Source organism: Eleginops maclovinus, chromosome 8 (assembly GCF_036324505.1).
Source record: "Eleginops maclovinus isolate JMC-PN-2008 ecotype Puerto Natales chromosome 8, JC_Emac_rtc_rv5, whole genome shotgun sequence".
Taxonomy (NCBI): Eukaryota; Metazoa; Chordata; class Actinopteri; order Perciformes; family Eleginopidae; genus Eleginops; species Eleginops maclovinus.
Window position 1 is genome coordinate 20,618,619 of NC_086356.1, and position 27,520 is coordinate 20,646,138.

Below are 27,520 nucleotides of genomic sequence, written 5' to 3' on the forward strand. Positions count from 1 at the left end.
CATGCTGCTCACAGAGAAATCATCGGTGCATTTTTTTTAAACAGAATTTTGAAAATACATTTGACATTTTGACACTGACTGAAAATCACAATAAGCAAGTCACACATATTCCTGTTCAGGAGGATGCACCCATCTTTTGGACATTTATACACGTATAAAAAGGTAGAAATGACCCCTGCATATCTGGGGGGTGGTGGGGGAATTGATCAGTGGGCAGTTATTGGTGTTCCCTGTCAACGTGCTCTCCATGGGTGTGTTTCCGGTAGGTGGAGTGGGGGGGGCTTTGTGCTTGTTGTCCATGTCAGAGACACGTTGACTTCCTGTGCCTGCAGACACTCTCAGATGTTCTCTAACTGCCATGGTAATGCTGACGGTCTTTTCTGATCTCTGTTATGGAGCTGAGAACCCTTACTGTAGCTGGACTCACATCATCTCTGTCTGAGTTTGATCCAAAAAGCACGGGAATTAAAACACAACAAACCCATTCAGGGGTCCAGGGCTGGAAGTCGGTGTATTTGATATCCCAAATTCTCAAAATAATAAAAAAAAACAAAAACATTTTTAACCAATAAGGCTTAAACAGGTTATTGTACATGAATCAGCAGGAATATATTTTCACACGCTGTTTGTAAACTGCTGTGTGAGGTCCAGGCTGAGTCAGCGTTCACCTGGCGTAAGGCTTCATAATTCCATAAGAGTTAGATATGAATTCTGTGGTGTTGCTGCCACCAAACACAGAAAGATCCATCATGTTGTTTACATATTCAAGTTATCTAAACATATCTTTACATGTTGATCGCCCAGGCTCATCTTTTTGGCCAATGTTGGATTCTTGTTTAGACAAATTAATATCTTGTTTTTGCACATAAATATTTGTTCACAAGACTAGTAGAGTCACAAAAATAAACACCTTGATACTTTGTGCTTTCCCAAATGAGTATCTTGGTCCTATTTCGAAACATGTGAGCTTCAGGGCTGTGTGATGTACTCTAATAAACACTGGACGTGAAGCAGGAGTTTGATCATTCAGAATCTCCTGACTCATTGCACCATGCTCCATATGCTGCTGGGTATCTTACATCACATCAGAAAACGAAACAAACACAATCCTTTTCAAAGAGCTCACATTTAGAGGGAATACAACAAGCCATTTCAGTTTCAGACTGTTTCTGAGCGAGTGACCACACTGGTGCTTCAGAATAAAATAACTGCTTATGTTTGTGGTTTAAATATGGAGCGCGGGAGACATCAATACGGTGTCAACAGAAACCTTTATCGTCATATCAATGATCAGAGTACAGTCTCACTCCACTGTTTGGGATATTTTCCATTAAATAATGCTTATTTTGTGCCTTTAGGACACATATTTAATATTTTCCAGTTCAGGGAACACACCATTCATTAAAATGTAATAAACATATAAACACAAGTGTTTGAGACTTAACATACAAACTTGTCAACTTGCAATATCTGACAGTTTAAATGACATTTCTTATTTTTTCTGTCCTGATTGATGTACATTTCTTTGTTTATATTCCTCAGAATGGAGTATAAAACATGATATGCATGGTTTTAGAGCACCGCTGGCTTTACAGCACCAGGATTTCTGATGCTTCCACACATGTAACTCAACATGTCAATGCTGCATATTCAAAACTTTTTGGAAATCAGCCAACATGCTGGACACAGTTCAGGCAGAGGCTGTGAAAGTGACAGCTCATGAAATGTTTGAAATCACGAAGACGAGTTAAACTGTAAAAAAGGTCCCGGTGAGACGGCTGGCATGAAGAACGCTCACATGGAAGGATTCTTTTTCTTTTCCTTAAAGCACAACAACTAGATCATAACAATATTCAACTTAATAAAGTGCAAGCTTACAATATATTAATCATCATAACTGTCAACACAAGGGAATGTGAAGGTTGATATTACAATAAAAAAAGAACTAAGTGTAGAAACGGCTCGATTCCCCAGACTAATGTCACATGGAGAAAGTGCAGCAGTGTTCCTCTGCCTGTATTCCAGTCCTTTGAGAGTTGGAATGTAACATATTTAGAAAAGTGGCCGAAGAACAAACTGGCCTCGGACATTTTGCTGCTCCTTAGATTCAACTTCATTTCATCACACATTTTATAGACTTACTAAATACTGAACAAACACATCTGTGCCAAACATCGCTTTACATTATCTGTACACATACTGCGAACAGGTCAATAAATATAGCACACACTTAAAAATAGCGTTCTGTTAACATTTCAGAAAATCCATAAATATAAATCCCAACCAGCGGACGTGGCTACTTCCTGCTGCGCTCACAGTTAGCATCACTCCATGACCTGTCGCTGTCATACAGAAATCACCCAACATACACTCTGCCTCCAGCTCGTTTCTGCTTCGGTGTATGTTAGGGTGTGGATCGTAATTTAACATGAGAAACTCTCCAAACTAAAATTAGAAGCCTTAGCTGGCAGACTGAGTAGTGCTGGAGAAAAGATGTTACACACAGACATCGTTGAGCTATTCTAAGACCCATTACAAGCTAAACACGAGAAGTTTTAAAGGATAAGCGTTATTCATTATTAATCTCATCAGTGGTCTGTGTGTCTGAAACGTCGTCCTCCTCTGTCCTGCTGACCAAACGCTCACCAGAGCACTGTGGTATTAATCCTCCTCTTAAAGTAGTCCTCAAAAAACACACTATTCCCTCCATTTGTGCATGTAACTTAGAGTAATGGTCTAAAAACTACAAAGACCTTGAGGAACAGGTGGGGTAGGAGAAGTTTCCAGAGAGGGGACTGATGAAATAGGACTTCAAAAAAACATCCTTATCTTTTATGATAAATGGAAATGATATGGAGGTATTAGATATCTGGTACCAAAACCAACACTTTGGCCCTAGAAATGGCACTAGAGGTCAAGGGGTCGTCCAGAAAGTTTGCTAGTAGTTTTTTAAAATTCCTTGTCTTGACCTACATCTTCAACTTCCTGTAAATCCGGTCCCTGCTTGATATGTCTTTCTAAGACTCACAGTACGGACAGAACCATGCTGACAGACCTGCCATCGCTGGGCTGGCTCTTCTTTAGAAAAGGGTTCCGAAGGCTACAGTATCAGCAATACATACTTTATGTGTTATTTGCAAATCATTTATGTATTTATTATGTCTAAAATGATCTGGTAATTGTGGAAATTCTTATGGTTTGCAATGACGACTGAAGTTACGAAGCACAGCTCTGAGGGCTCTCCTGTGCTGTGATGAGCTGCTGTGGGTCAGGGTTACTTAAGCCATTACAGCGGACGACTGAAATGCAGGGGAATGAAAGGCTGCTTTGTCTTTTTGTCTGAGATTTTATGCTCAAACGTTCTGGGATTTGATATTTCTTATATCAGTGGCCAATAAACATCTTTAGAATTCGCTCAGATGTATTTTGAGTGAAGACAAGCGTCAGGGAGAGGAATGGGATATAATAAAGGAGCTGGGCCAGGTAAGAGTCCAGGGGAATCAGTGAGTTTGTTTTTTCAGTTAAAATGTGTATTAAAACATTTTAGATGCACTTATAAATGTGCTGGTATTTATATGTTGATCTGTGCTTTGGTCCACTTTAAAATTGTTGTTGTGAAAGAGTCTATTTCACAAATGTTACGCGTGTTCCAGCCCACGGACTGAAGATGGAAATGAGCTAAAAGCTCAATCTGACAAATCATCTACTCTTTCTGTGATCATTGTTTTTATTTTAATGTATGGTCCTTGTTCAATTGAGACAATAATTAAGAATAGAACAGTATCAGTGTGTGACAAGAGGATTCCTGTGGTCCACTTCAGTCCTCAGTGATCACACTCAACATTTAGTTTGAAGAACCAATGACTACCCTCTCTATCTCAACACTTCCTGCAGTACCACTGTGACGGGCTGATGGACGCTGCAGTGTTTCTGTACGATCCAGTGCTCTGAAGAAACTGAAATGTTGACTTAAATCAAGTGTTTTTTGTCAACAGATTTCACATAACTGTATTAAGTTAGTTGAAAGCAATAATATCGAGTTGAACCATTTTTTAAAAATATAAACTTAATACTATTGCTTTCAACTAACCACAGTTATGTGAAATCTGTTGACACAAAACACTTGATTAAAGTCAACGTTTCAGTTTTTCAGTGCAGACACTGGCTTTGCCTGTCCTCAAAAAATGGCTATTTGGAACCACCTCCTGAGAAAGATGGCAGCGTGTGTCAGCATGGGGAAAGTGAACGGTCAGGAGAGTAGCCTGTCTGCAGGAGGAAGAAGAGTGGAGGCCTTCCTCACTTGTGTGGGGTCAGAAACCCACAGGAAGGTGCATGTTGACGGTGAATAAATGACAGTGTGCATACCATGCTACTTCCTTCATTCCCTCTGCTATTCATCTAGATTGTCTTCATTTGTTGGCACTACTACGAAATGTACAGGCGCATGCAACACATGCACTGGCTCCATTTACCTCCCAACCCTGTGCCACTTAAACCTACAAGCCTTTAGTATCCTCAAAGGCAGAGGTGGACTAAAACAACTAAACAGAAACCTCTCTGTGTCTTTCAGCATGCAGACAGCACAGTGATGTGGAAAAGCAATAACCCTGTTTAAAAACGGACTATTAAAGGTAATAGATGGGATGCTGGTTAATGTGTGTTATCTTTACAATAATGGGGAGCTACGACACACAACAGAACCTCATGCACCCGCCTGCTACACTTGAAGCTGTTTTACAGCTGTTTGGCAAGTACCAGGAAACCATTTTTGGTGAAATATTTTTAAATTGCAACCTGTGTGCGATTAACGTGCAGACATTATTCTTGTTGCTCACTTTTACTGCCGAGTGAAGGCTTTTGTTCTCTCTGCTCAGCCTACAAGTACAGTCACACAGGCTGTCACAACCTCCATTCTAATAAACATGAATAAATACTAGAAGAAAAAGAAAAGACTGGCAACAATTATCTGTGAGAGGCTGCAGATTGTTACTTTACATGTTGAAGGGGAATGATGAGTAGAACTGTTTCTGCAGCCTCTCACTTGTTCACTCTTAAGTCTTATGTGATGCTTTTTGATTTGAGACAAGCTTCTGAGTCAAAACAAAATAGTATGTCATATTTTCTGGCCTTTCTTTGTGAAGATTAATGTTGCACTACATTTGCTCACACAGTTAGATGCAAGACATTAACGTGTTTATGCTAAAAAAAAGTTACCTGTAAAAAAAGAAGAAAAAACAGAGAGCTGTGAGGGCGCTGGCAGTGAGTCTGTACATGGTGCCATTCTGCCCGACAACAACATGTTAGTATGCTTCCAGTGAATCATCCCAAAATAAGCTCTGCACGTCCAGCATGGTGGCCAGCTCCAAAATGTGCTTCTGTAGGAGACTGCTCTCCACTGTGTCCTGCTTAGGGAGCTCAGGGTACGACTCCGGGAAACTCTGGGCCTCCTGCAAGCACACAGAAATAATCTTAATACACAGACAGCTTTAAGGGATGCTCTCCAGGACACAACGTCTGCTGTCATGTCTAGCTGCTGAGCATTTTTTTAGGGTTTACTGTGGACAGAGCTCTTCACTGAATCTCAAAATACCAGAAATATAGTATTTGAAACATGTTCCAATGATATTCAACGATCTGTGGTGTAAAGTAAATCAGTCGATTTTTTTCAAGTACTGTACTAGAGTTGCAAAATTCTGGGAATTTTAAAGATGGAAACTTTCCATGGGAATTAACGGGAATTTAAGGGAATAAATGGGAATTTTCAAAATTGAAGGTTGGCTCGTCATAGGGAACTTAAATATAGGTTGGGAAAGTATATTTTAGCATCATTTTGACTAAAACAAACAGATGCCATTCAAGTACACTTGAATATCCATGCCATTCCTCAATCACATGCACATAGCACACTGCGTACTGCATGGCTATTGAGACCACACCCCTACAGGCACTGTGCATTCCTCCATCACATGCACATAATGATTTCTAGAAGACTGGACCACACTTTTGAGCCCAAAGCACAAGACTATTGAAGCCACACATTTGAACCTGTGGACTACACAAAGTGAAGTAAGGTTTGATGATATTATGGGGTGATGTATTTATTTTATGTTTAAATTGCAAATATCACATACAGATGTATTCATCTAGCAGATAGCTAGCTGATAACTTAGATGCTAAATAAGCCATAGCTAGCATCACTTCATTTACCATCTATGAGGCACTTATAAAGATGCTAGCTACCTCAAATGTGATGCTGTTTTTTTCTGCCTCCTGCAAGATGTTTTGAAGATCATTCCAGTTGTTTAGCTAGCCTAACTATTTATATATCTGTTCATGCCATTGCATAAATTCCCAGTTAGTTCTCATAAATTCCCACGGAAAGTTTCCAATATGGAATATTTCCAAAATTCCCCAGCTTAACTTCCCATGGAAACTTACCGAAAATGTTCCGCCCCTTTGCAACCCTATACTGTACTCAAGTACAATTCTGAGTGATATAGGGTGTAGGAGTATTTCAATGTTACTTTGTACTTCTACTCCACTACAGTTCAGAGGTAAATGGTGTACTTTTACTCCACTACATGTATTTAATCCCTTTAGTTACTTTTCAGATCTGGATTAATGATGGTAAATATAATCAACCCTTAAATCAGACTGTAGTTCACCTGCAGTAAATCCAGCAGCTACCCTGCAGTATACAAAGCCATTCAAACTAGCTGCACATTTACCAGCTCTGAGAACACTTTAATGATCAATAATTATAAAACATATCAGAGATATTATTCTGAAATGGACCAATCAAACAATGACTACTTTTACTGTCGCTACTTTAAGTACATTTAGATGAGAGTACTTTCTACTTTCACTGGAGGAACATTTAGAATGCAGGACTTTTACTGTGACAGAGTATTCCTACACTCTGGTACTTCTACTTTACTCAAGTACAAGATCTGAGTACTTCTACTTTTACTCAAGTACAGGATCTGAGTACTTCTACTTTTGCTCAAGTACAAGATCTGAGTACTTCTACTTTTACTCAAGTACAAGATCTGAGTACTTCTAGTTTACTCAAGTACAAGATCTGAGTACTTCTACTTTTACTCAAGTACAAGATCTGAGTACTTCTAGTTTACTCAAGTACAAGATCTGAGTACTTGTACTTTTACTCCGAATGCTAGGACGGAGTCCTGCCGAGCATCTGGAGGACTATTCTACTAAGCGAGCATCCTTGACTTTAGAAGTACTTATTTTATGGTTTGTTCTCACTCAAAAACACCGGCCTTAAGTTTTCCAGGAGATTCCAGAATGCACAGATCTGTGGCTCAGTGGTAGAAGGATTTAAATAACTTTGCTCGAGGCCCTATTAAATAAAATAAATGTATTTAATGATGTTGGTTAACGATGAAGAGTGCAGTCTTTTTCTTCCTCAGCAGACCAGCTGGTATATGTATTAGCAGCAGTGCAGTGGACCATGATGCTTTGTGGGATGCACTTTGCTCTGAGTAGTCTGACGTGTGCATCCAGTGTGGGTTAAATGTATAGTGTGTTGGTACTTTTCAGAAGGGGGACAGCCTTTGGCATTCAAACAAACAATGAAACTTCCCAAGGAGACGCACAGAGACTCACCCGGAAGAGTTTATGCAGCCTCAGAGCAGCGGAGCAGAACACAAAGCGGATCAGAAGCAGCCGGAGGAACTCGTCACCAAAGAATTGCAAAAAGGCTTGATCTGTGGAGACAGGGACAGATGAAACCCAGTGAGTGCTCAGACTAGTTATTGATAAATTAATTAGTTGACAGAGGGATGAAAAAGTCAAAGGAGTGGGGCGATGACAAATTACGAAGAACAAGGTCCCTGGACCCGGGGACACCAGAACCAGAACGGGTTTTATTATCAAGTGGGTTTACACATACGGGGATGTGCTTTACTGTAAATGGTGAATACAAAGACACAGAAAGAACAATACAAGGGTTGGTTTTTTAGATTGGAGCAAAAAATAGTACCATTATAAAAGCTTTTTTTCTTTTAAGGACTATTGAACAACAATAATGACAATATTTACACAAAATAAATATGTAAGAAACTGAGTATAGTAAAATAAAATAAGACAAATACTATAATGTATTATATTGTCATTAATTCTTGTAATCCCTACCCCCGACTCTTTCTTTAATGTCTGTTAGTATGTGAGTAAAGTTGGTGAGAGATGTGCTACCTATAGTCCGCGATCGAGTTATCATTTGCCCGATGTCACGGTAGACTTTATGAAGGAATTCCTGTGCCCTCTCCCAGAGGCTGCGGTGCACGCTGCTCAGGCCGCACACCGAGGAGAAGGCCAGCAGCGGGCTGTACAGGAACAGAGTGAACAGACTGCCCCGCTGGCACTGATCTGAACAGGGCACACACACACATGAAACCATACATCACACACATATTCTCTCCATGTTCACACAAACACTGCCTGAACACCTTGTGAGAACAGCAGCCTTACTGACTTTACTGTAATCCTGTCTCAATGTGGGTGTAATGTAACTGTACTATGGATGTAGAATTAGTGCAATAACCCCCAAATTATGGGTATAAAAAAGGTGTAATGTTGATGTTATACGAGTGTGTTATGGGTGTACTACTGGTGTATTATGGGTGTAATAATGGTGTAAAAACTGTAATATTGGTGTAAAAAAAGGTGTAAAATGGGTAAAATAACAGTTTAATATTGGTGTATTACTGGTGTTAAAATGGTGTAATATATTTGGTTAAATTGGTGTTATACACTGCTGTTAATGGTGTAACAGCAGTGTGGTATGGGTGCAAAATAGATGAAATATAGGTTAACAATATAAAAATGATATGATGAAAAATAGCAATCAATTAATTTCAAAAATTATTTACACGTGCTTGTCTATCTAAGGTTTAACAATTACAACAACCTAAGAATGTGTTCATCCTAAAATAAGAACACACTGCAAATTGGAAAACCAAGGCATATAGCACATAAGGACCGATTTCTTCATCAAGGTGTGTATTTAAAAACAAGGATGTAAACTGCCAGCTGATAAGTCAAAAACAATTTTATTCCTTTTGGTCTGAAATCTCGACTCTCTAACTAATGTACAGTATCTGTTGCATCAGGTGGTCTCTGCACTCTCCATCATTTATTCAAGTGTTACTCTAGAGGGACACACACCTTGCACACTCTTAGGATACACAGTAGGAGATAGTAGGCACACCAGAGGCTGGCCAAACAGATTTGTGAAATGCTAAAAGGATAAACAAAAGACAAGATTAATTATAAGAATATACATTCACAGTGCGATCATTCATTCATACACACAATAGGTTTTTAAATCCCCCCCACCTAATAACATAAACATTCACAGCATCATAAAAGGAATGTGATTATCCACTTCATTTGGGGGCTTTGGTGGATGTGAACAGGGAGAGCAATAATCCACAGACTCAGTAGGTCAGCTGTGGGCTTCAACTTAACACTGCTATATTTTTTGCCTATATTTGTTCATATTTGGCAAATTGATAACATTTAAGTATGCTCAATGATTTATAAGCCATTCCTGTCACTTCCCTGGATTACTCTGAAACTGAACAAAACATAAACACATGATGGTCCCGCAGTTTGAGGGGGCAAAGAGCAGGTATAGGATAATGATATCAATGGGAAATGATGCGTCACACTGAGTCTAAACATGTCAGGTCTCAGGTCTCTGACTGAGGAAAGCGGTCAGAACATATTTACGCACCTTGTAAGATTTGCTGTTTGTAGAATCCACAATTACAAAAAGTGGTTTCCGGGTGAAAGGGAATAAGTCTCCTGGATGAAGGCTGCAACACACAGGTACATGTCAGGAAGCTTCTTCTGAAGCTGGGTACATACGGTTATATTCCATCATTAACACTATTATCACAGACAGTGGGCAGCACACATCTGACTGACCAGATCTGATCTGGCATCAGTCCCAACATCAGACTGAATGTATTCTTGGGTAAGGTCTAAAGCAGCATTCTTCTCTTACACATATTCAAATGTTTGGCTTTCCATAATGTTTTTAAATTAACATTTTTGATAATAATAATAAGGATAATAAATCTATAAAACAAATCGATAATCACCAGTGCATTTCTTTCTGGGCCTGATTCCTCTTCTGCACCGTCTCTCCGTTCACCACATCTCGATTTGTGTTGGTGAGAACTCCTCCAAAATCATACGGTCCTGCAGGACAAGTTTAAAGTTATGAAACACGTGATAAGACATGACGGATGTAAAATAAAGATCATACATTACTGCTCAGTGATTGCTTTTAAAGACGCATTAGAACGGGCCTCACATTACCCAGTTTAGTGGCACTTTTATGAGAATAACCCTGCAGTTTTCTTGGCAGACTTTTAGGGCATAATATCCTGTGACTGAGTCTTTAGCGCTACAATATCAGGAAAGTGTTTCAGATTTGGAGAGGAAATGTTGCATTTATACAACAGCCAATAGGATTGCCCTCTTTCTGCAATGATCTGTGATTGGTCAAATTTTCTGTTGAGGGTTAGAATGTCTAAAGACTGAAAAAAGCACAGAGATGTAGAATGAATTAAAATACAGTGGGGCAAAAAAGTATTTAGTCAGCCACCAATTGTGCAAGTTCTCCCATTTAAAAAGATGAGAGAGGCCTGGAATTTTTATCATAGGTATACCTCAACTATGAGAGACAGAATGAGAAAAAAGATCCAGGAAATCACATTGTAGGATTTTTAATGAATTTATTTCAAATTATTGTGGAAAATAAGTATTTGGTCAATAACAAAAGTTCATCTCAATACTTTGTTATATACCCTTTGTTGGCAATGACAGAGGTCAAACGTTTTCTGTAAGTCTTCACAAGGTTTTCACACACTGTTGCTGGTATTTTGGCCCATTCCTCCATGCAGATCTCCTCTAAAGCAGTGATGTTTTGGGGCTGTCGCTGGGCGACACGGACTTTCAACTCCCTCCAAAGATTTTCTATGGGGTTGAGATCTGGAGACTGGCTAGGCCACTCCAGGACCTTGAAATGCTTCTTACGAAGCCACTCCTTCGTTGCCCTGGCGGTGTGTTTGGGATCATTGTCATGCTGAAAGACCCAGCCACGCTTCATCTTCAGTGCCCTTGCTGATGGAAGGAGGTTTTCACTCAAAATCTCACGATACATGGCCCCATTCATTCTTTCCTTTACACGGATCAGTCGTCCTGGTCCCTTTGCAGAAAAACAGCCCCAAAGCATGATGTTTCCACCCCCATGCTTCACAGTAGGTATGGTGTTCTTTGGATGCAACTCTGCATTCTTTCTCCTCCAAACACGACGACTTGAGTTTTTACCAAAAAGTTCTATTTTGGTTTCATCTGACCATATGACATTCTCCCAATCCTCTTCTGGATCATCCAAATGCCCTCTAGCAAACTTCAGACGGGCCTGGACATGTACTGGCTTAAGCAGGGGGACACGTCTGGAACGGCAGGATTTAAGTCCCTGGCGGCGTAGTGTGTTACTGATGGTAGCCTCTGTTACTTTGGTCCCAGCTCTCTGCAGGTCATTCACTAGGTCCCCCCGTGTGGTTCTGGGATTTTTGCTCACCGTTCTTGTGATCATTTTGACCCCACGGGGTGAGATCTTGCGTGGAGCCCCAGATTGAGGGAGATTAGCAGTGGTCTTGTATGTCTTCCATTTTCTAATAATTGCTCCCACAGTTGATTTCTTCACACCAAGCTGCTTACCTATTGCAGATTCAGTTTTCCCAGCCTGGTGCAGGTCTACAATTTAGTCTCTGGTCTCCTTTGACAGCTCTTTGGTCTTGGCCATAGTGGAGTTTGGAGTATGACTGTTTGAGGTTGTGGACAGGTGTCTTTTATACTGATAACGAGTTCAAAAAGGTGCCATTAATACAGGTAACGACTGGAGGACAGAGGAGCCTCTTAAAGAAGAAGTTACAGGTCTGTGAGAGCCAGAAATCTTGCTTGTTTGTAGGTGACCAAATACTTATTTTACCGAGGAATTTACCAATTAATTCATTAAAAATCAGACAATGTGATTTCCTGAATTTTGTTTTCTCATTTTGTCTCTCATAGTTGAAGTGTACCTATGATAAAAATGACAGGCCTCTCTCATCTTTTTAAATGGGAGAACTTGCACAATTGGTGGCTGACTAAATACTTTTTTGCCCCACTGTATGATGAGAGGTATTATGATATTTTAAAAAATAAACAGTCAAACGTTAAGTTTTGTAAACCTCTGTTAAACAAACCTGGAGAACCTGCTTTGCTTACTGTCAGATCCAAGCAGAGCTTCCTCACTCTATGTATAGAATACAGTTCGCAGTTTTTATTAAATGATAATGATATGAGGGAGGAACGACCCCCCTATTTCTTACAGTGCATCTTTTTATACATTTTTGCAGCAGTTGTTCATTAAACATTATTAGAAAGTGAATTCTGCTGCATGCTTTATAAAGTCTGAAAGTGCAAAACATGAACCAGTATTTTCAGAGGCAGCCTGTGTGCTATGGACGCAGCTAAGAGGCTGACCGCTGTGCCAAGAATAACACAAGGCACAGGATCAGAACACCTTTGCCTGGTGAGTTGCCAATGTGAACATTTAACATCATGTTTAAAATATGAATTTGTATTTATTCATTTCAAAACACATTAGTAAGAATATGAGTTGTGTTCATTTAGTTACCTTCATAGTCTGAATTTCCGGTGGGGAACACTCCGGTCGCTGACAGGTACACGAGCAGGACGCTGTTGGCAGGCAATTCCTAAACATCAGGGCAGTGAGGGAAAAAGATGATGTTGCAAAGTACACTTTAGAAGGAAGGGCTAAGTGTACTAACTGCTGACATGAAATCGTTATAATAAATAAAAGAGTAATGGGCAGGAGAAAATCTAACCAAATACTGCTACCGACTATGAAAATCCCCCCCTGCCTGTAACAAAATCTTTCAGTTAAACGAAATATTAATCTGCATATACAGTGGGGCAAAAAAGTATTTAGTCAGCCACCAATTGTGCAAGCTCTCCCATTTAAAAAGATGAGAGAGGTCTGTAATTTTTATCATAGGTATACTTCAACTATGAGAGACACAATGAGAAAAAGAAATCCAGGAAATCACATTGTAGGATTTTAAAGAATTTATTTTCAAATTATTGTGGAAAATAAGTATTTGGTCAATAACAAAAGTTCATCTCAATACTTTGTTATATACCCTTTGTTGGCAATGACAGAGGTCAAACGTTTTCTGTAAGTCTTCACAAGGTTTCCACACACTGTTGCTGGTATTTTGGCCCATTCCTCCATGCAGATCTCCTCTAAAGCAGTGATGTTTTGGGGCTGTCGCTGGGCAACACTGACTTTCAACTCCCTCCAAAGATTTTCTATGGGGTTGAGATCTGGAGACTGGCTAGGCCACTCCAGGACCTTGAAATGCTTCTTACGAAGCCACTCCTTCGTTGCCCTGGCGGTGTGTTTGGGATCATTGTCATGCTGAAAGACCCAGCCACACTTCATCTTCAGTACCCTTGCTGATGGAAGGAGGTTTTCACTCAGAATCTCACGATACATGGCCCCATTCATTCTTTCCTTTACACGGATCAGTCGTCCTGGTCCCTTTGCAGAAAACAGCCCCAAAGCATGATGTTTCCACCCCCATGCTTCACAGTAGGTATGGTGTTCTTTGGATGCAACTCTGCATTCTTTCTCCTCCAAACACGACGAGTTGAGTTTTTACCAAAAAGTTCTATTTTGGTTTCATCTGACCATATGACATTCTCCCAATCCTCTTCTGGATCATCCAAATGCCCTCTAGCAAACTTCAGACGGGCCTGGACATGTACTGGCTTAAGCAGGGGGACACGTCTGGAACTGCAGGATTTAAGTCCCTGGCGGCGTAGTGTGTTACTGATGGTAGCCTCTGTTACTTTGGTCCCAGCTCTCTGCAGGTCATTCACTAGGTCCCCCCGTGTGGTTCTGGGATTTTTGCTCACCGTTCTTGTGATCATTTTGACCCCACGGGGAGAGATCTTGCGTGGAGCCCCAGATCGAGGGAGATTAGCAGTGGTCTTGTATGTCTTCCATTTTCTAATAATTGCTCCCACAGTTGATTTCTTCACACCAAGCTGCTTACCTATTGCAGATTCAGTTTTCCCAGCCTGTTGCAGGTATACAGTTTTGTCTCTGGTCTCCTTTGACAGCTCTTTGGTCTTGGCCATAGTGGAGTTTGGAGTATGACTGTTTGAGGTTGTGGACAGGTGTCTTTTATACTGATAACAAGTTCAAAAAGGTGCCATTAATACAGGTAACGAGTGGAGGACAGAGGAGCCTCTTAAAGAAGAAGTTACAGGTCTGTGAGAGCCAGAAATCTTGCTTGTTTGTAGGTGACCAAATACTTATTTTACCGAGGAATTTACCAATTAATTCATTAAAAATCCTACAATGTGATTTTCTGGATTGTTTCCCCCATTCTGTCTCTCATAGTTGAAGTGTACCTATGATGAAAATTACAGGCCTCTCTCATCTTTTTAAATGGGAGAACTTGCACAATTGGTGGCTGACTAAATACTTTTTTGCCCCACTGTATACCCTTTGTTGGCAATGACAGAGGTCAAACGTTTTCTGTAAGTCTTCACAAGGTTTTCACACACTGTTGCTGGTATTTTGGCCCATTCCTCCATGCAGATCTCCTCTAAAGCAGTGATGTTTTGGGGCTGTCGCTGGGCAACACGGACTTTCAACTCCCTCCAAAGATTTTCTATGGGGTTGAGATCTGGAGACTGGCTAGGCCACTCCAGGACCTTGAAATGCTTCTTACGAAGCCACTCCTTCGTTGCCCTGGCGGTGTGTTTGGGATCATTGTCATGCTGAAAGACCCAGCCACGCTTCATCTTCAGTGCCCTTGCTGATGGAAGGAGGTTTTCACTCAAAATCTCACGATACATGGCCCCATTCATTCTTTCCTTTACACGGATCAGTCGTCCTGGTCCCTTTGCAGAAAAACAGCCCCAAAGCATGATGTTTCCACCCCCATGCTTCACAGTAGGCATGGTGTTCTTTGGATGCAACTCTGCATTCTTTCTCCTCCAAACAGGACGAGTTGAGTTTTTACCAAAAAGTTCTATTTTGGTTTCATCTGACCATATGACATTCTCCCAATCCTCTTCTGGATCATCCAAATGCCCTCTAGCAAACTTCAGACAGGCCTGGACATGTACTGGCTTAAGCAGGGGGACACGTCTGGAACTGCAGGATTGAAGTCCCTGGCGGCGTAGTGTGTTACTGATGGTAGCCTCTGTTACTTTGGTCCCAGCTCTCTGCAGGTCATTCACTAGGTCCCCCCGTGTGGTTCTGGGATTTTTGCTCACCGTTCTTGTGATAATTTTGACCCCACGGGGTGAGATCTTGCGTGGAGCCCCAGATCGAGAGAGATTAGCAGTGGTCTTGTATGTCTTCCATTTTCTAATAATTGCTCCCACAGTTGATTTCTTCACACCAAGCTGCTTACCTATTGCAGATTCAGTTTTCCCAGCCTGGTGCAGGTCTACAATTTTGTCTCTGGTCTCCTTTGATAGCTCTTTGGTCTTGGCCATAGTGGAGTTTGGAGTATGACTGTTTGAGGTTGTGGACAGGTGTCTTTTATACTGATAACAAGTTCAAAAAGGTGCCATTAATACAGGTAACGAGTGGAGGACAGAGGAGCCTCTTAAAGAAGAAGTTACAGGTCTGTGAGAGCCAGAAATCTTGCTTGTTTGTAGGTGACCAAATACTTATTTTACCGAGGAATTTACCAATTAATTCTTTAAAAATCAGACAATGTGATTTCCTGGATTGTTTCCCCCATTCTGTCTCTCATAGTTGAAGTGTACCTATGATAATAATTACAGGCCTCTCTCATCTTTTTAAATGGAAGAACTTGCACAATTGGTGCCTGACTTTTTTGCCCCACTGTATAGCGTACCATGTGGTGAATATATGTGACAGATCTTGACGATGTTGTATTAACTTGGGTAGTATTTAACTTGAGTTATGATTAGAGGGAACACTGACCTTAAAAGAGGCAGACAGGAAGGTATAAAGCTGGCTGAAGGTGGGCTTGTACAGCAGATACTTGTGAGGGTTTTCCCTTTTAGCTGGCTTCTCGTTGGGTTCCTGTGGGAAAATGTTTTATAGAATTACCGTTCAGATTTCAGTCCCACATTTCTGCATGCATGGCAGGATATGCAGTGTTCTGGGGGAAAGGATGTGTTCTCCACGTTTATAATCCTTAATCAGTCAGACACCAGGGGCACAGTACGCAAGTATGCAATATTATTATCATCAACTTTGTTATTACTTAAAAATGTATTTATTATAAGAGTTTCATATATATTTCTATATGTAGTTTTTATTGTTTGTGGGAGGAAGTGATATTTTGCGTCATGTTGAAGTTTTAAGTGTAGTATATTCAGCTAGTAAAAATTATTTTTCCAAAAAAATAAAAACATTGGCCAAAGCTTTAAGGTAGTGATGTGTCCCACTCAGTATGCAGATAAACATGGGGCCACAAAGGGACACACACTTACAAATAGCTGCTCTGCTCGTGATATTCTGCTCGGAGAGTAACAAAGTTTTGTTCTGCTTATTAAATACCTCAGCATACAGCTTGATTGTCTGGCAGGGAGGCACACTTCACACACTGATGTCTTTGTATGTGAACCAATCACTGACAGGCTTTTGTAAAACAGTCTTATCCACATATTCTGTGAGAATATAACAGAAAGTAACACTCTTGAATGAATCTTTAACTTTCCGGCTTTTCTCTTCATTTTGTTTAAACAAAACACACCCTTATCTTCAGACCTGACACTCACCAGCGCTCCCTGTTTGGAGGTCTGTGTGGCCAGATTTACAGGCTCCCTCTCCAAAGCTTGAAGCATGCGGAACATATCGATGGTTAACTCACTGAATTTCACCTGAAAACATACGGAAACAACACAGACATTACCCTACCATGGAGAGAATTATATTGAAAGCATTGTAGTTTGACACATCATACAAAAGGTCAGGTGTTTTAGTACACGGAGCAAAGTTTGCAAGTTAAAAATAAGAAGGCTTTCAAATACAGAGTCGATCCTGATGCTGTAAATCAGGGGACAAAAACATCACATGTCAGTAGTCGTATTAGCGGGCCTGGAAATGTGACCATGTTCCTACAGTTGTCATGTCAACATGCTGTATGTGACTGAAATAAAGAGAAAGCTCTGACATGAAGCAGGGTGCTAAGTGACCTCTAGTAACTGATTAAACAACCAGACATGATATTGTCGACTAAAGTGAAGCATTACGTTTTTTTGTCGATGTCTATGACATATTGAAATTCTGATTAATAACGTAATAACAAAATCAGTCAGTTGGCAGTGACGGAAGTTACTAAGTACATTAACTCAAGAACTGTACTTTACCTGAATATTTTTATTTAACAATACTTCATACGTCTACTCCACTACATTTTGGAAGCACATTTTTTGTTCAAATACATTTCATAGTTCCAGCTTCTTAAATGCAGGGAGTTATTTTACTCCTGATACTTTAAGAACATTTTCCTCATCATACTTAAATACTTATACTTAAATAGCATTCTCGATGCAATACTTTAACTTGAAATTAAGTATTTTTACAGGTATTAGTACTTTTATTCAAGTAAAGGATCTGAATAGTTTTTTCCACCACTGTCAGTGTGCGACCCCTACAGGCCTGGACTTCTAACAGTAAACAGGAGAAAGCTGCTCAATGCAAAAGTTCTCGTAAATCATATTTACTGGAAACAAACACAGTCAAGTGTTTCTGTCCTGTCTAAGAAAGCAACAATAAACTAAACATTAAACAATGATGTACTTTTTGAATGAATGAACATGAATGATCCCTTTGAGCGGAACATGGCATGCAGCATCCATCATTAGGACATGCATACCTATCAGAAACTGACTTGCTTGGTCCTACAGCGGTGCCACTAATATCAAGATAAATAAGAGAAGCGACCGCAGAGCTGTAGGTATACTGCAGAGTGTGTTTGATATAGTTTGTTTACTAATTGTTTTCTTTAATAAACTTGCCCTCGACAGTGTTGATGAGTAACCCTAGCGAGTGGGAAATAGAATTAGTGGGTTAAAACCTGGTTGTTACAGTTTCCGATGATGAGTGCATCTGCAAGCACGAGCTGCCCCACCACCATGCCTTGCTCCAGCGGGGGCACACTGCTCTCCTGCAGACGGTTGCTGGTGACAACCACAGAACTGTTGTCGTTCAGAACTACCACTGGATCTGCCTGTTGGGTCAAAATGGAGAAAAACAACAATGACCCACAGACCACTCTGACAGTTAGGGTTTATTTTTATTAAGAAAGGCTCAATACAGAACTCAAAGAGACCTCAGGAAACACATGTGTAGCATACATCATGGAAAAATAAAAACACTGACGGTTTCATATGGAGGTCAGTTACCTCTACAAAAGCTGCCACCTCCTGTAGAACCAGGTTCCATTCCAGCTGGTCCTCTGTGTTAAACCTCTGCGTGTAGTCTTCAATTTCCTCGGACAACTCCTGCAGGTAGCAAACACACAGGAAGTTCAAAGAATGTCATGCACAGCTACCACCATAAACACTTCTATTATAGTTTTAAAGTTGGAGTTCTGTTTGACTCACAAAGTAAGAACTTGTAACACGTTTCATACGACGGTCTCACTTTCTAAATGGCCAAATTGGAGGCTGCAATCAGAGTTCTGTTTGTGTTTGTGAAGCCAGTGTGTTTGTTTTGTGGAACACTCCCCAAATTCTCTCTTGTCTATGAACAACAGACGTTTTGTTTGATCCAATTGGCAGGACGAGCCGCTCATGCTGGGTTATAATGAGGAGGGAGGGGGGTTTAATGGGTGAGGAGTTTCTGGTGTCATAGGAGGAACAGTAGGACTATTCTACCTTAATAACCCAAATTCAATCGGTCAATTCTGTCCAAGCCCTTAGCTTTCACTTAGAAGGGGACTCCACAGCAAATGCAATGACCCCCTCCACAGCAGAGGACCCCCAGTCCCACTGATGGGGAAAGACAATTCCCCAATCCAAGCAAGTCTTTCAATGTTTCCTTAGCTTTTTGCCAAGTGGATACAACGTCACTTCCAACACATACAGTATAAAGAGGAGATAAACCTTTTTAACAGACCACACACACCTGGAACAGTTCGCTCCAACCCTGAAGTAGATCAGGATCCCTCTCAATAAACCTGCTCTCCTCTCCTGCACTACAGCAAGCTTAATACTCTTTACAGTGTGTGTGTGTGTGTGTGTGTGTGTGTGTGTGTGTGTGTGTGTGTGTGTGTGTGTGTGTGTGTGTGTGTGTGTGTGTGAGTGTGTGTGTGTGTGTGTGTTTTATTCCTTTTCTTTTCTGTTATTTGTTGGTATTACTGATGTTGCCTGTGGTCTCTTGTGTGGTGAATGATTGTGCGTGATTTGCTCTGTTTACTTTCTAACATCCTGTTTGCTGTCCACATCCCACAGTGAGACACTGAAATAAATGATTTGAATGATAAATGAAATGAACTGATGCAGAAGTGTGTCCATGCTCCTCAGAAGTGTTCATCACTTAGCATGCTATAGTTAAGGGAAAATGTAAGACATACCTTAACCAAAACTTTGACTAGGTCCATCTTGTTCAGCAGTAAACAGACGACTATGTAGCGAGCGTAATATCGAAGCTTCTTCACCACTAACTCCGGCCTGAGGGAAGACAAGTGCATATGAAATTTAAGTCAGACAAACCCACGTTAAAGATCAGGAACATTTTAATTGGGTTAAGCTACTGATGACAGATTACAAATATTTGTTTTCCAACACAAACCTGATCATCTTAGTTACAGTGGTCAGCTGTTTCAAAAAGTAACTTTTTAAAATCTACTTTTACATTTTACATCTTTGATAGGAACCAACACCATTAAAACATTCATCGTGATCGGTTTGGAGGTTCTCTTCTTCTGTATTTTATCTAGTTTAACTTTATTTCTCATCCACCTCTATCATTGGCTGTGTCTTATCCTTTCTCCATTTCCTAGTTGGGATTTATGATCCGTTTGTTTAAATAATTGTTGTACTAAGCTGGTATAACACTTGCTCGATTCATAATGGTTGAAATCTTTCCTGCAGGTGTGTACGCATGTGCGGTATGGCTTTATGTAAACCTTTTTTGTAGATGAGATGTGTTTAAGTGTACGTTATGGATGACAAAAACAGTCAACTGTAAACAACAAATGTCCAAGCTGTTTACTGTAACTAGGCAAAGGCATCCACTTCCTGACACTGGCTCACAGCATTTTGGGTAAATATTGTTATACATAGTATATAAATACTGTAACAACGTACCTGTCCTCTTTGTTAACCTGGAAGTAGTAGGAGCGCTGGCGGATGGCTGAGTAGAAGGAAAAGGCCTCGTTCAGGTAACTCGTTTCTGAGGTACGAAGGCTGTCAATTAACATGAGAGAGATGGATTATCATCTCTGTGAAGCACTCCAGTTTCAATACAGTCACAACATTTCAATCCCTCTCAGCTGAGTGCTTCTTCCACCACACCCTCTTACTGCACTTCACTAAGCCTCTGTCTGTGGTGGTGATAGAGGATCTTAAACAAAATGAAATATTCATATTTAATATGCCCATAATGTGTCATCAGAGCAGCGTTGTATTGTGGAAGAAATGAAGAGGGAATGGTTTTTACTGAAGTTATTAACACAGGTTCCTAAAGTAAAGCTAATAGACTCTGTAAAGGGGACATGACAATTACAAAGACAATAGAGAAGAGTATATTAAGCATATTTTATATGATGTGTACTGACATTTACAACAGAAGGAGACTTTGAACTGAGAGGCAGCCGGGGCACATCAGTTTCCTAACAACTAGGGACCAGTTGAAGGTCCTGTGCCAAAACCTGCCCCTAACAAACTCTGATGATCTATACAACTCAGTAAATTGGCCGTGACGATATACTGAAGAGAAATCAATGCACTGTTTATGCAGTAACACACTTTAATTACATTAATGTCAGTATACGTCAGAAAGGTGGACAGTACATCGGGTCAGACTGGACCATTTGAAAATTCTAAGTACAGGAACGTTGGTTAATGCCAAGAAATCTGTGAAATCACTCAAACGTGTCACATATGAACAGATCTGAGGAGTGGTTCTAGCAGGGGACCTGTTGTGTGTATCCTTGATTCATGATGAACATCCTGAATGCATTTTCTTCCTAATTAAATATGTTCTGCATTATTTGCATCCATGTTGTTTGTGGTCCTATTACGCTTTTGGGGTTTTCCCTTTCATGTAGTGTGTTCAATAGGTTTTAGTGCATGTAAATGGTCTGCAAAGGCTAAAATTCCTCTGTTCCCTCCACAATTTTGTTCCTACACCCCATACCCAACCACCTTTCATTAATACCTTTTTATGAACAAACAGTGAGACAGTGAAAGCCCTTGGTGATGCACGCTGGAAACATGGATGGACTTACTAGTAGTGGTAGTAAAGCTGTCCAATTTTAGAAGCAACCTCTCCAATCTGCCATCTCTTCAAGCCATACCGAGTGTCCAGAACCTGCCTGTCAATAAATAAAAACAAACAATACTGAGCAGTGAGTGTGACAGAACATCTGACAAATGACCACCCATGAGCCCCTATCTTTGGGTTAATGTACTAAGAGACACATACTACGTCATATTTAATAGAAATAGAAATATATAGTTATTTTTAACTTGAAATGAAGTGACAAAAGATTAAATGGGTTGGGGAGTAACAGATTATATGTAACTGGATTATGTAATCAGGATACAAAAAAAAGGTAACTGTATTCACTTAGTTACATCAAAACGGATGTAATCAGATTACTGGTACATTCTTTAAAAATGGGGATTATTAGCAGGATTATAATGTTCCAAAACATTTAACAACAAATAAAGATATATACTGTATATATTAAAAAGGTAGATCTACTGCCTGTCTAATGCAGTCAATAGACACCTTATTAATAAATAAAGACTGTGTTAACTTTTAACTCAAGTTTTAATCTTAAACAGCAATTGGAAACTATATTGTTCTGTAGGCCTTGCCTTAATCTAAAGGTCTCCTATTATGCTATTTTTTAACAATATATTGTAGGACCATGTCTATACAAAACATGTCTGTGAAGTGTTTTGATCAAAGTACCAAACAGATCCCCCATTGTAGCATGCCTCACCCCCCTCTATTTCAGCCCCGTTCCTGAAGTGCTGATTCTGTGACTGTAGCTTTAAATGAACTAGCTGCTGCTGGCCACGCCCCTTTGGAGCTGCTGCTGGCCACGCCCCTTTGGAGCATCATGATCTCTCCTCTGGAGACAGTTTTCTACCTGGAGAAACTCAGCTAAACGCTGCTGTGATTAAACGCCATATGATGTTCCAAACCACATCCAGCATTATCTCTGAAACACTTCTCAGTGTTTACCACTACAACAGAGACAGTATATGTATTATATACAACAACTCTAAGTCCCTCCTGCAGACATCCTGCTGAACACACAGACACATAGCTGGGGGGGGGGGGGGTTCAGCTCGTGACTGTATATGGGGGACGATAGGTTGGGATGTGTCACGTGGGCGGAACGTTGCCAGGAGTTCAATGTAAAGCCAGCCCACATTTCCGTTATGACGTCATAAGGACATTACATCTGGATCAGCTCGTTTGTACCCCCATTTTTAGAGATGTGGGTAAGGAGGAAAAGAGAGAGGGTTGTATTTTCTGACACTTTGTGAGTCTCCTTACACACCGGGGACACATATTTATGTTTGAAAGACAGCAAAAAGTGCATTTTGCATAATAGGGGAACTTTAAGATGATTAATAGTTCTGTGTCCTAAATACACTTATTAATACACTTAGTAAAGAACATGTATATCTTTACTCTTGTATTGATTTGCTGTGCATGTAATATTGAGATAATCCAAAAATAACAGAAAGTAATCAGGTTACATTACTTTTATATTGTGATACAATGATAACATTTTTTTACATGTAACTATTAATTGTAACGAAATACATGTTTATAGCATCCCTCCCAACCCTGAAGATGGAGTAACCTGTGCTGCTGCTGGAACTTCCACAGCTTAGTGTACACGTCAAATGTCCGTCCAAAGTAGGACTGCCACTGCTTGTGTCCATACTGAGGGAGGTCTCTGCAGCAAAGAGCACAATGAGGTTCAGGGGAGAGAAACGAGACACAGTCACATACCCAACATTTTAAAATCCACTCAGCTCCACGAACAACACTCTGCTATCAAAGAGCTCTCAAACGTCTGGGACACAGCTGTCAGCAGTTACTGTGCTTCAGCGGATCCGCGTCTGGAGGCTGTTCTGGCTTTTTTTTACGACACCCTACAAAATAAATGACTTGCACATAAAAGACAATCATTTCAAATACCTAGCGTGGATTATTTTACATTGACAGTTTGGAGAAGTGTATTGCTCATTCTGCCCATTGTAGAACTCAAGAACACGTTCCCAGTTTCATTTGTGCATTTCAAGAAATCTTCTTTGGTTGTTCAAAGTCTGGCTCCCTCCTCAGATATTATGTGAGTGTTTCATATTTTTCAAAGGATGGATATGGTAACGATGCCAAAACCTCCAGTTCCTTGCCAACAATTTTTTCACGCTAAAGTCTCATCAACATCCTTTATAATAAAGGTTTGAAGTTTTTTTTATAAAGAATCATTTATATTTAGTAAATGGTATTTTGTTTAATGTTATTTTACCTGTGCTAGTAAACCACAAGCTCCAACAATTATTAACATAATTTAAGATCGTTGGAAATTAAATTTAAAAACAATCATCAGAATGAATTATGGAAAAATGCAATTGTATTCATGATTAATTTCCGTGTTATAATTAAAATGTTTAAATAGCATGTCAATTAATCTGAGATGGCAGTGTACATAAGTGGGACAGTAGAGCACACAGTAATCATATAAATGGTGTCAATAGGGCAGCGATGCACAGCTAATAATTGTTTCAATTAAATAATCACAAGAAAATAATAGTAAAAACAGTAAAAAACAAACATAAGTGGCGTGACTCAATTCTTCTCAATGATGAAACTGACATAAATGCTATTCATTTTTTCTGAGGAGGAAACTTTAGTGCCACTTAAGCCAATAAACAAAAAGATACAATTCTGTTGTATAGATTTTTAACATCACAACATGTAAAATATATACATTTTGATTTTAGCCATTTAAATTCTGACAGTCAATCCATCTTAGTGTCTTACAGGAGGCTGTAGCAGGATTCGAGTTAGAGGGAGAGTTAATGTCATCATTACAAGAAGACCTACGGTAAAGAATGTACTGACACAAACAAATCATGTCATACTAGCTAGTTGCAAAGGAATATAACTAACGCTCCAAATAAAATAAAATGAAGCATGCATAGCCATATTCACAGGGTTAGTAGTTGGGTCACAGCTAGGTACTAGGTTGTTTTGTATGGAAAGGAAAATGAAGTGCTGATTGAACTTAAATATAATAATAATTATGGTAACGGGTCTCTGGATCTCACCAACACAGACTTAGAGTTTAATGTGCAGAGACTTTAATGTGTTTAATGTGCAGAGAAGCATTATTTTTTCAGAACCCCAGACTTGGTTCAATGCCAACATTTGAAAAGGACTTCTACAGTATTCATTGTCTGTGAAATGCTGGCCGCTGTGTGAATATATTCCTGGATGGAGTAATACAGTATCTTATCATGACATTGGTTCAAGCTTCCGGTGGTAGTAATACAGACAGAAGAGCATTAGAAAGGGTGGTACTGTTAATAAACTAACATAAATGATTCATTATGTATTTCCATATTTACTAAGCTCTGTCCTATTGTATCCCGTTTTAGGTTGATCGTCAAATGGAGCCTCTTTTCAGGTGAAGTGGTGTTTGCAGTCTACATGAAAACCCCCCACCCATATCACAGTCAGGCTTATGTTGGTGCTGGAAGTAAGTGTCAGTATTCACCCCCACCTGGCGATTTTTCCTATTTTCTTGCATTAAAACCAAAAATAATATAATATTGCTGGGTAGATTTTATGGCAAGAACCCACACAAAGTCAGTCAAAATTGGTCAAGAAAAATAAACAAAAGAGCATGCATTTCTTGTTTGTTTCACAATAAAAAAAATGTTTTGCATCTTCAAAGTTGTAGGCATGTTGTGTACATCAAATAATATAAATTCTCCAAAAATCTAATTAAATAAAAATATTTTAATGTGGTAAAACAAGAAAAATGGGGGTACTGGAGTGGAATCCAGCCATCCCACCTACAACCAGCCCCTGTGATTCAATGCTTGATTACAAGATGCAGTCCAGCAGACAGGACACAACACAGGAAGTACAAACTGACCTTAGCCCATTGAAGAGTTGTTTGGACTTGTCCAGGAGATAGCAGAAATCTGTGACAGTCTTCCTTTCACCTAATGGAATATCATCCTCATTCTCAGCCCCAGTCATGACACTGACTTTTCAAACCTAATTACAAACAAACAAACATACTGTATTTACACCGAAGAAAGGTCCTGCATTAAAAAGACAAGGGTTAGTCAAAATGAACAATGGTAAAAAATATTGGAACCAGTTCCATCAAAAATATGAACTACTTTTGATTTGTTAATGTATCTAGCTATAAAGATAAACTTCAACCATTTTCATATGCAAGCTATTGCCACTTAACAGACGTTGCTGCTGGCCTAATTAAATATGAACAAAAATTAGAATCTATGGAGGAAATGCGTCACATGGTCACCTTTTTTAGGTTGACTTGGGCTGTCCCAGATTCACTCTCAGTGGCTGCAACCTTCCATTCGGATAAGATGGAAGTACAATCAGGTCAAGGCAGCACACAGTCAGGTCACAATGTTCCACTAATGCTGGGCCTTTTTAAGAAATAGCTGCCATTGAAAAGTTTATTCTTCCATGGAAATGGATATATAATATATTTTCATTGTTTTATTGTCTCGTAAATATACATGTTGCATTGTTGAAGAAGCAGGGGAATTAATATTATCATTGTCATAACTACATACAGTAGCTACTGTGCATATGAGGGTAAAGCCTTTGAATGTTTGAAAAAGTGTTGTCATTATGAAGGGTAAAAACCGTGTGGCTTATGTATCTCAGTAACATACTGTTATTTAAGTGTCAAAATTGGCTGATTTATTGTTTCATTAAGGATATTAAAAAAAATGTTTTTAGACATCTGACATTCAGATTTACAGAAAGGGTTTTTTTTGCGCCATAATATCAGCAGATAAAGAGAACAAGACAACATAAAAACAGAGCTCTAACTGAGCCCTCGGAGGCATGTCCCTACAGACATGCATTACCAAGAGCACGATGAATCGAAAGCTGGTGCATAGTTTCTCAATGATTATCTCACGTTAGTGTACCTGACACTAGACCGGCTGGTATTCACGTATGTTCATGAACTCGGTAACATTAACCTACATGACGTTAACTAGCTACCAATGACACCAGGCTGAATTGGGTCGTGAGCCTAACATACCCATTGCTGTGTATCTGGCGGTAACCTGTTATCGTTGAGCCAGGAGACCACTCCATTAATGCCATAATAAAATACACACATGGATATTAATGTGTGGATAATAAAGATAACCAGCAGTAGCGTATATTGGTCGGTTATAAAGGCAGGTCACACGCTGGCTGCAGCCGCTAGCCCCTCCGCTTGTGTCATTCACATTTTCCTTACCTCCCGCCGGTGGCTGCTGAAGAGGACCGCGGGATGCTGCTCAGCACTCAGTCACAAGCTGTCTCGAGCTCTGCAGGTGAAGCGCGCCTTTCTGGGCATCTCACTGTGTGAACCTGACACTGGACCGCGGTACAACGAGCCGTACACCCCCGCAGCGTAGCTGGCACTGCTGTCTGTTAATGTCTCTGTGTGAGAGGATGTAGTCCTGTGACAGGTGAGGAGGCAGGAGCAGCAGGAGGAGAAAGGAGGAGGTAGGGACAGCCGCGGGCTCCGTTCCACTATAACTGGCTAGCTACTTCCGGGTCAACATGGTTACAACATAGTAAATGTTACATCACGACTTATTTTATATTCTAAGGTTAAGGTTTATTGGCAGAGCAATAATCCAGTAGGAATGTTAAAAGTGAATACAAATTTAAAAAAATTTTTTAGTGAGCATCCCATAAATCTCTTTATTCATTCATACATTTTAAGCAAAATGATTCCCCACGTCTTCTTCTTTGGGGTTTTACGGGAGCCTGCGTGCGTTGTGTTGCATTGCTGCCCCTGCTGGAACTATGTCATTACTGAGCCATCTTCATTCTTTATACTTTTTGTCAGACCAGTGTGTCTCTGAAAACATTACCATATAGAAATACAAGCACATATTTTCTATATGGCAATTACTTTTATTCACCTTTGTATTCCTCACT

At 40.0% G+C, this 27,520-nt stretch overlaps 1 protein-coding gene across 2 annotated transcripts; it reads right to left on the reverse strand.

The window, feature by feature from the left end:
* Positions 1-1,252: 1,252 nt before the first annotated feature.
* scai (suppressor of cancer cell invasion) lies at positions 1,253-27,155 on the reverse strand. 2 transcript variants are annotated; one of them, XM_063889217.1, is made up of 17 exons: positions 26,829-27,155; positions 25,467-25,591; positions 23,160-23,255; positions 21,561-21,647; positions 20,419-20,517; positions 19,683-19,779; positions 18,511-18,609; positions 18,183-18,335; positions 16,882-16,983; positions 16,079-16,180; positions 12,719-12,797; positions 10,128-10,227; positions 9,758-9,839; positions 9,187-9,259; positions 8,215-8,388; positions 7,627-7,727; positions 1,253-5,447 (listed from the first exon to the last, which is right to left on the reverse strand). In XM_063889217.1, the coding sequence occupies exons 2-17, from the start codon at positions 25,571-25,573 to the stop codon at positions 5,301-5,303; spliced, it is 1,698 nt and encodes a 565-aa protein (XP_063745287.1). In that variant the 5' UTR covers positions 25,574-25,591; positions 26,829-27,155; the 3' UTR covers positions 1,253-5,300. The 2 variants fall into 2 exon arrangements, with proteins under 2 accessions (XP_063745287.1, XP_063745288.1); XM_063889218.1 differs by lacking the exon at positions 23,160-23,255.
* Positions 27,156-27,520: the final 365 nt, after the last annotated feature.

What these genes read in the sequence shown, in the direction of transcription:
- scai (XM_063889217.1), bottom strand. Translation starts at nt 25,573, where the DNA reads ATGACTGGGGCTGAGAATGAGGATGATATTCCATTAGGTGAAAGGAAG. An exon ending in CAACTCTTCAATGGGCTAAG is followed by an intron (nt 23,256 to 25,466) that starts GTCAGTTTGTAC and finishes TCTTTGCTGCAG; the next exon opens with AGACCTCCCTCAGTATGGAC. An exon ending in AACTCGATCGCGGACTATAG is followed by an intron (nt 7,728 to 8,214) that starts GTAGCACATCTC and finishes CTGTCTCCACAG; the next exon opens with ATCAAGCCTTTTTGCAATTC.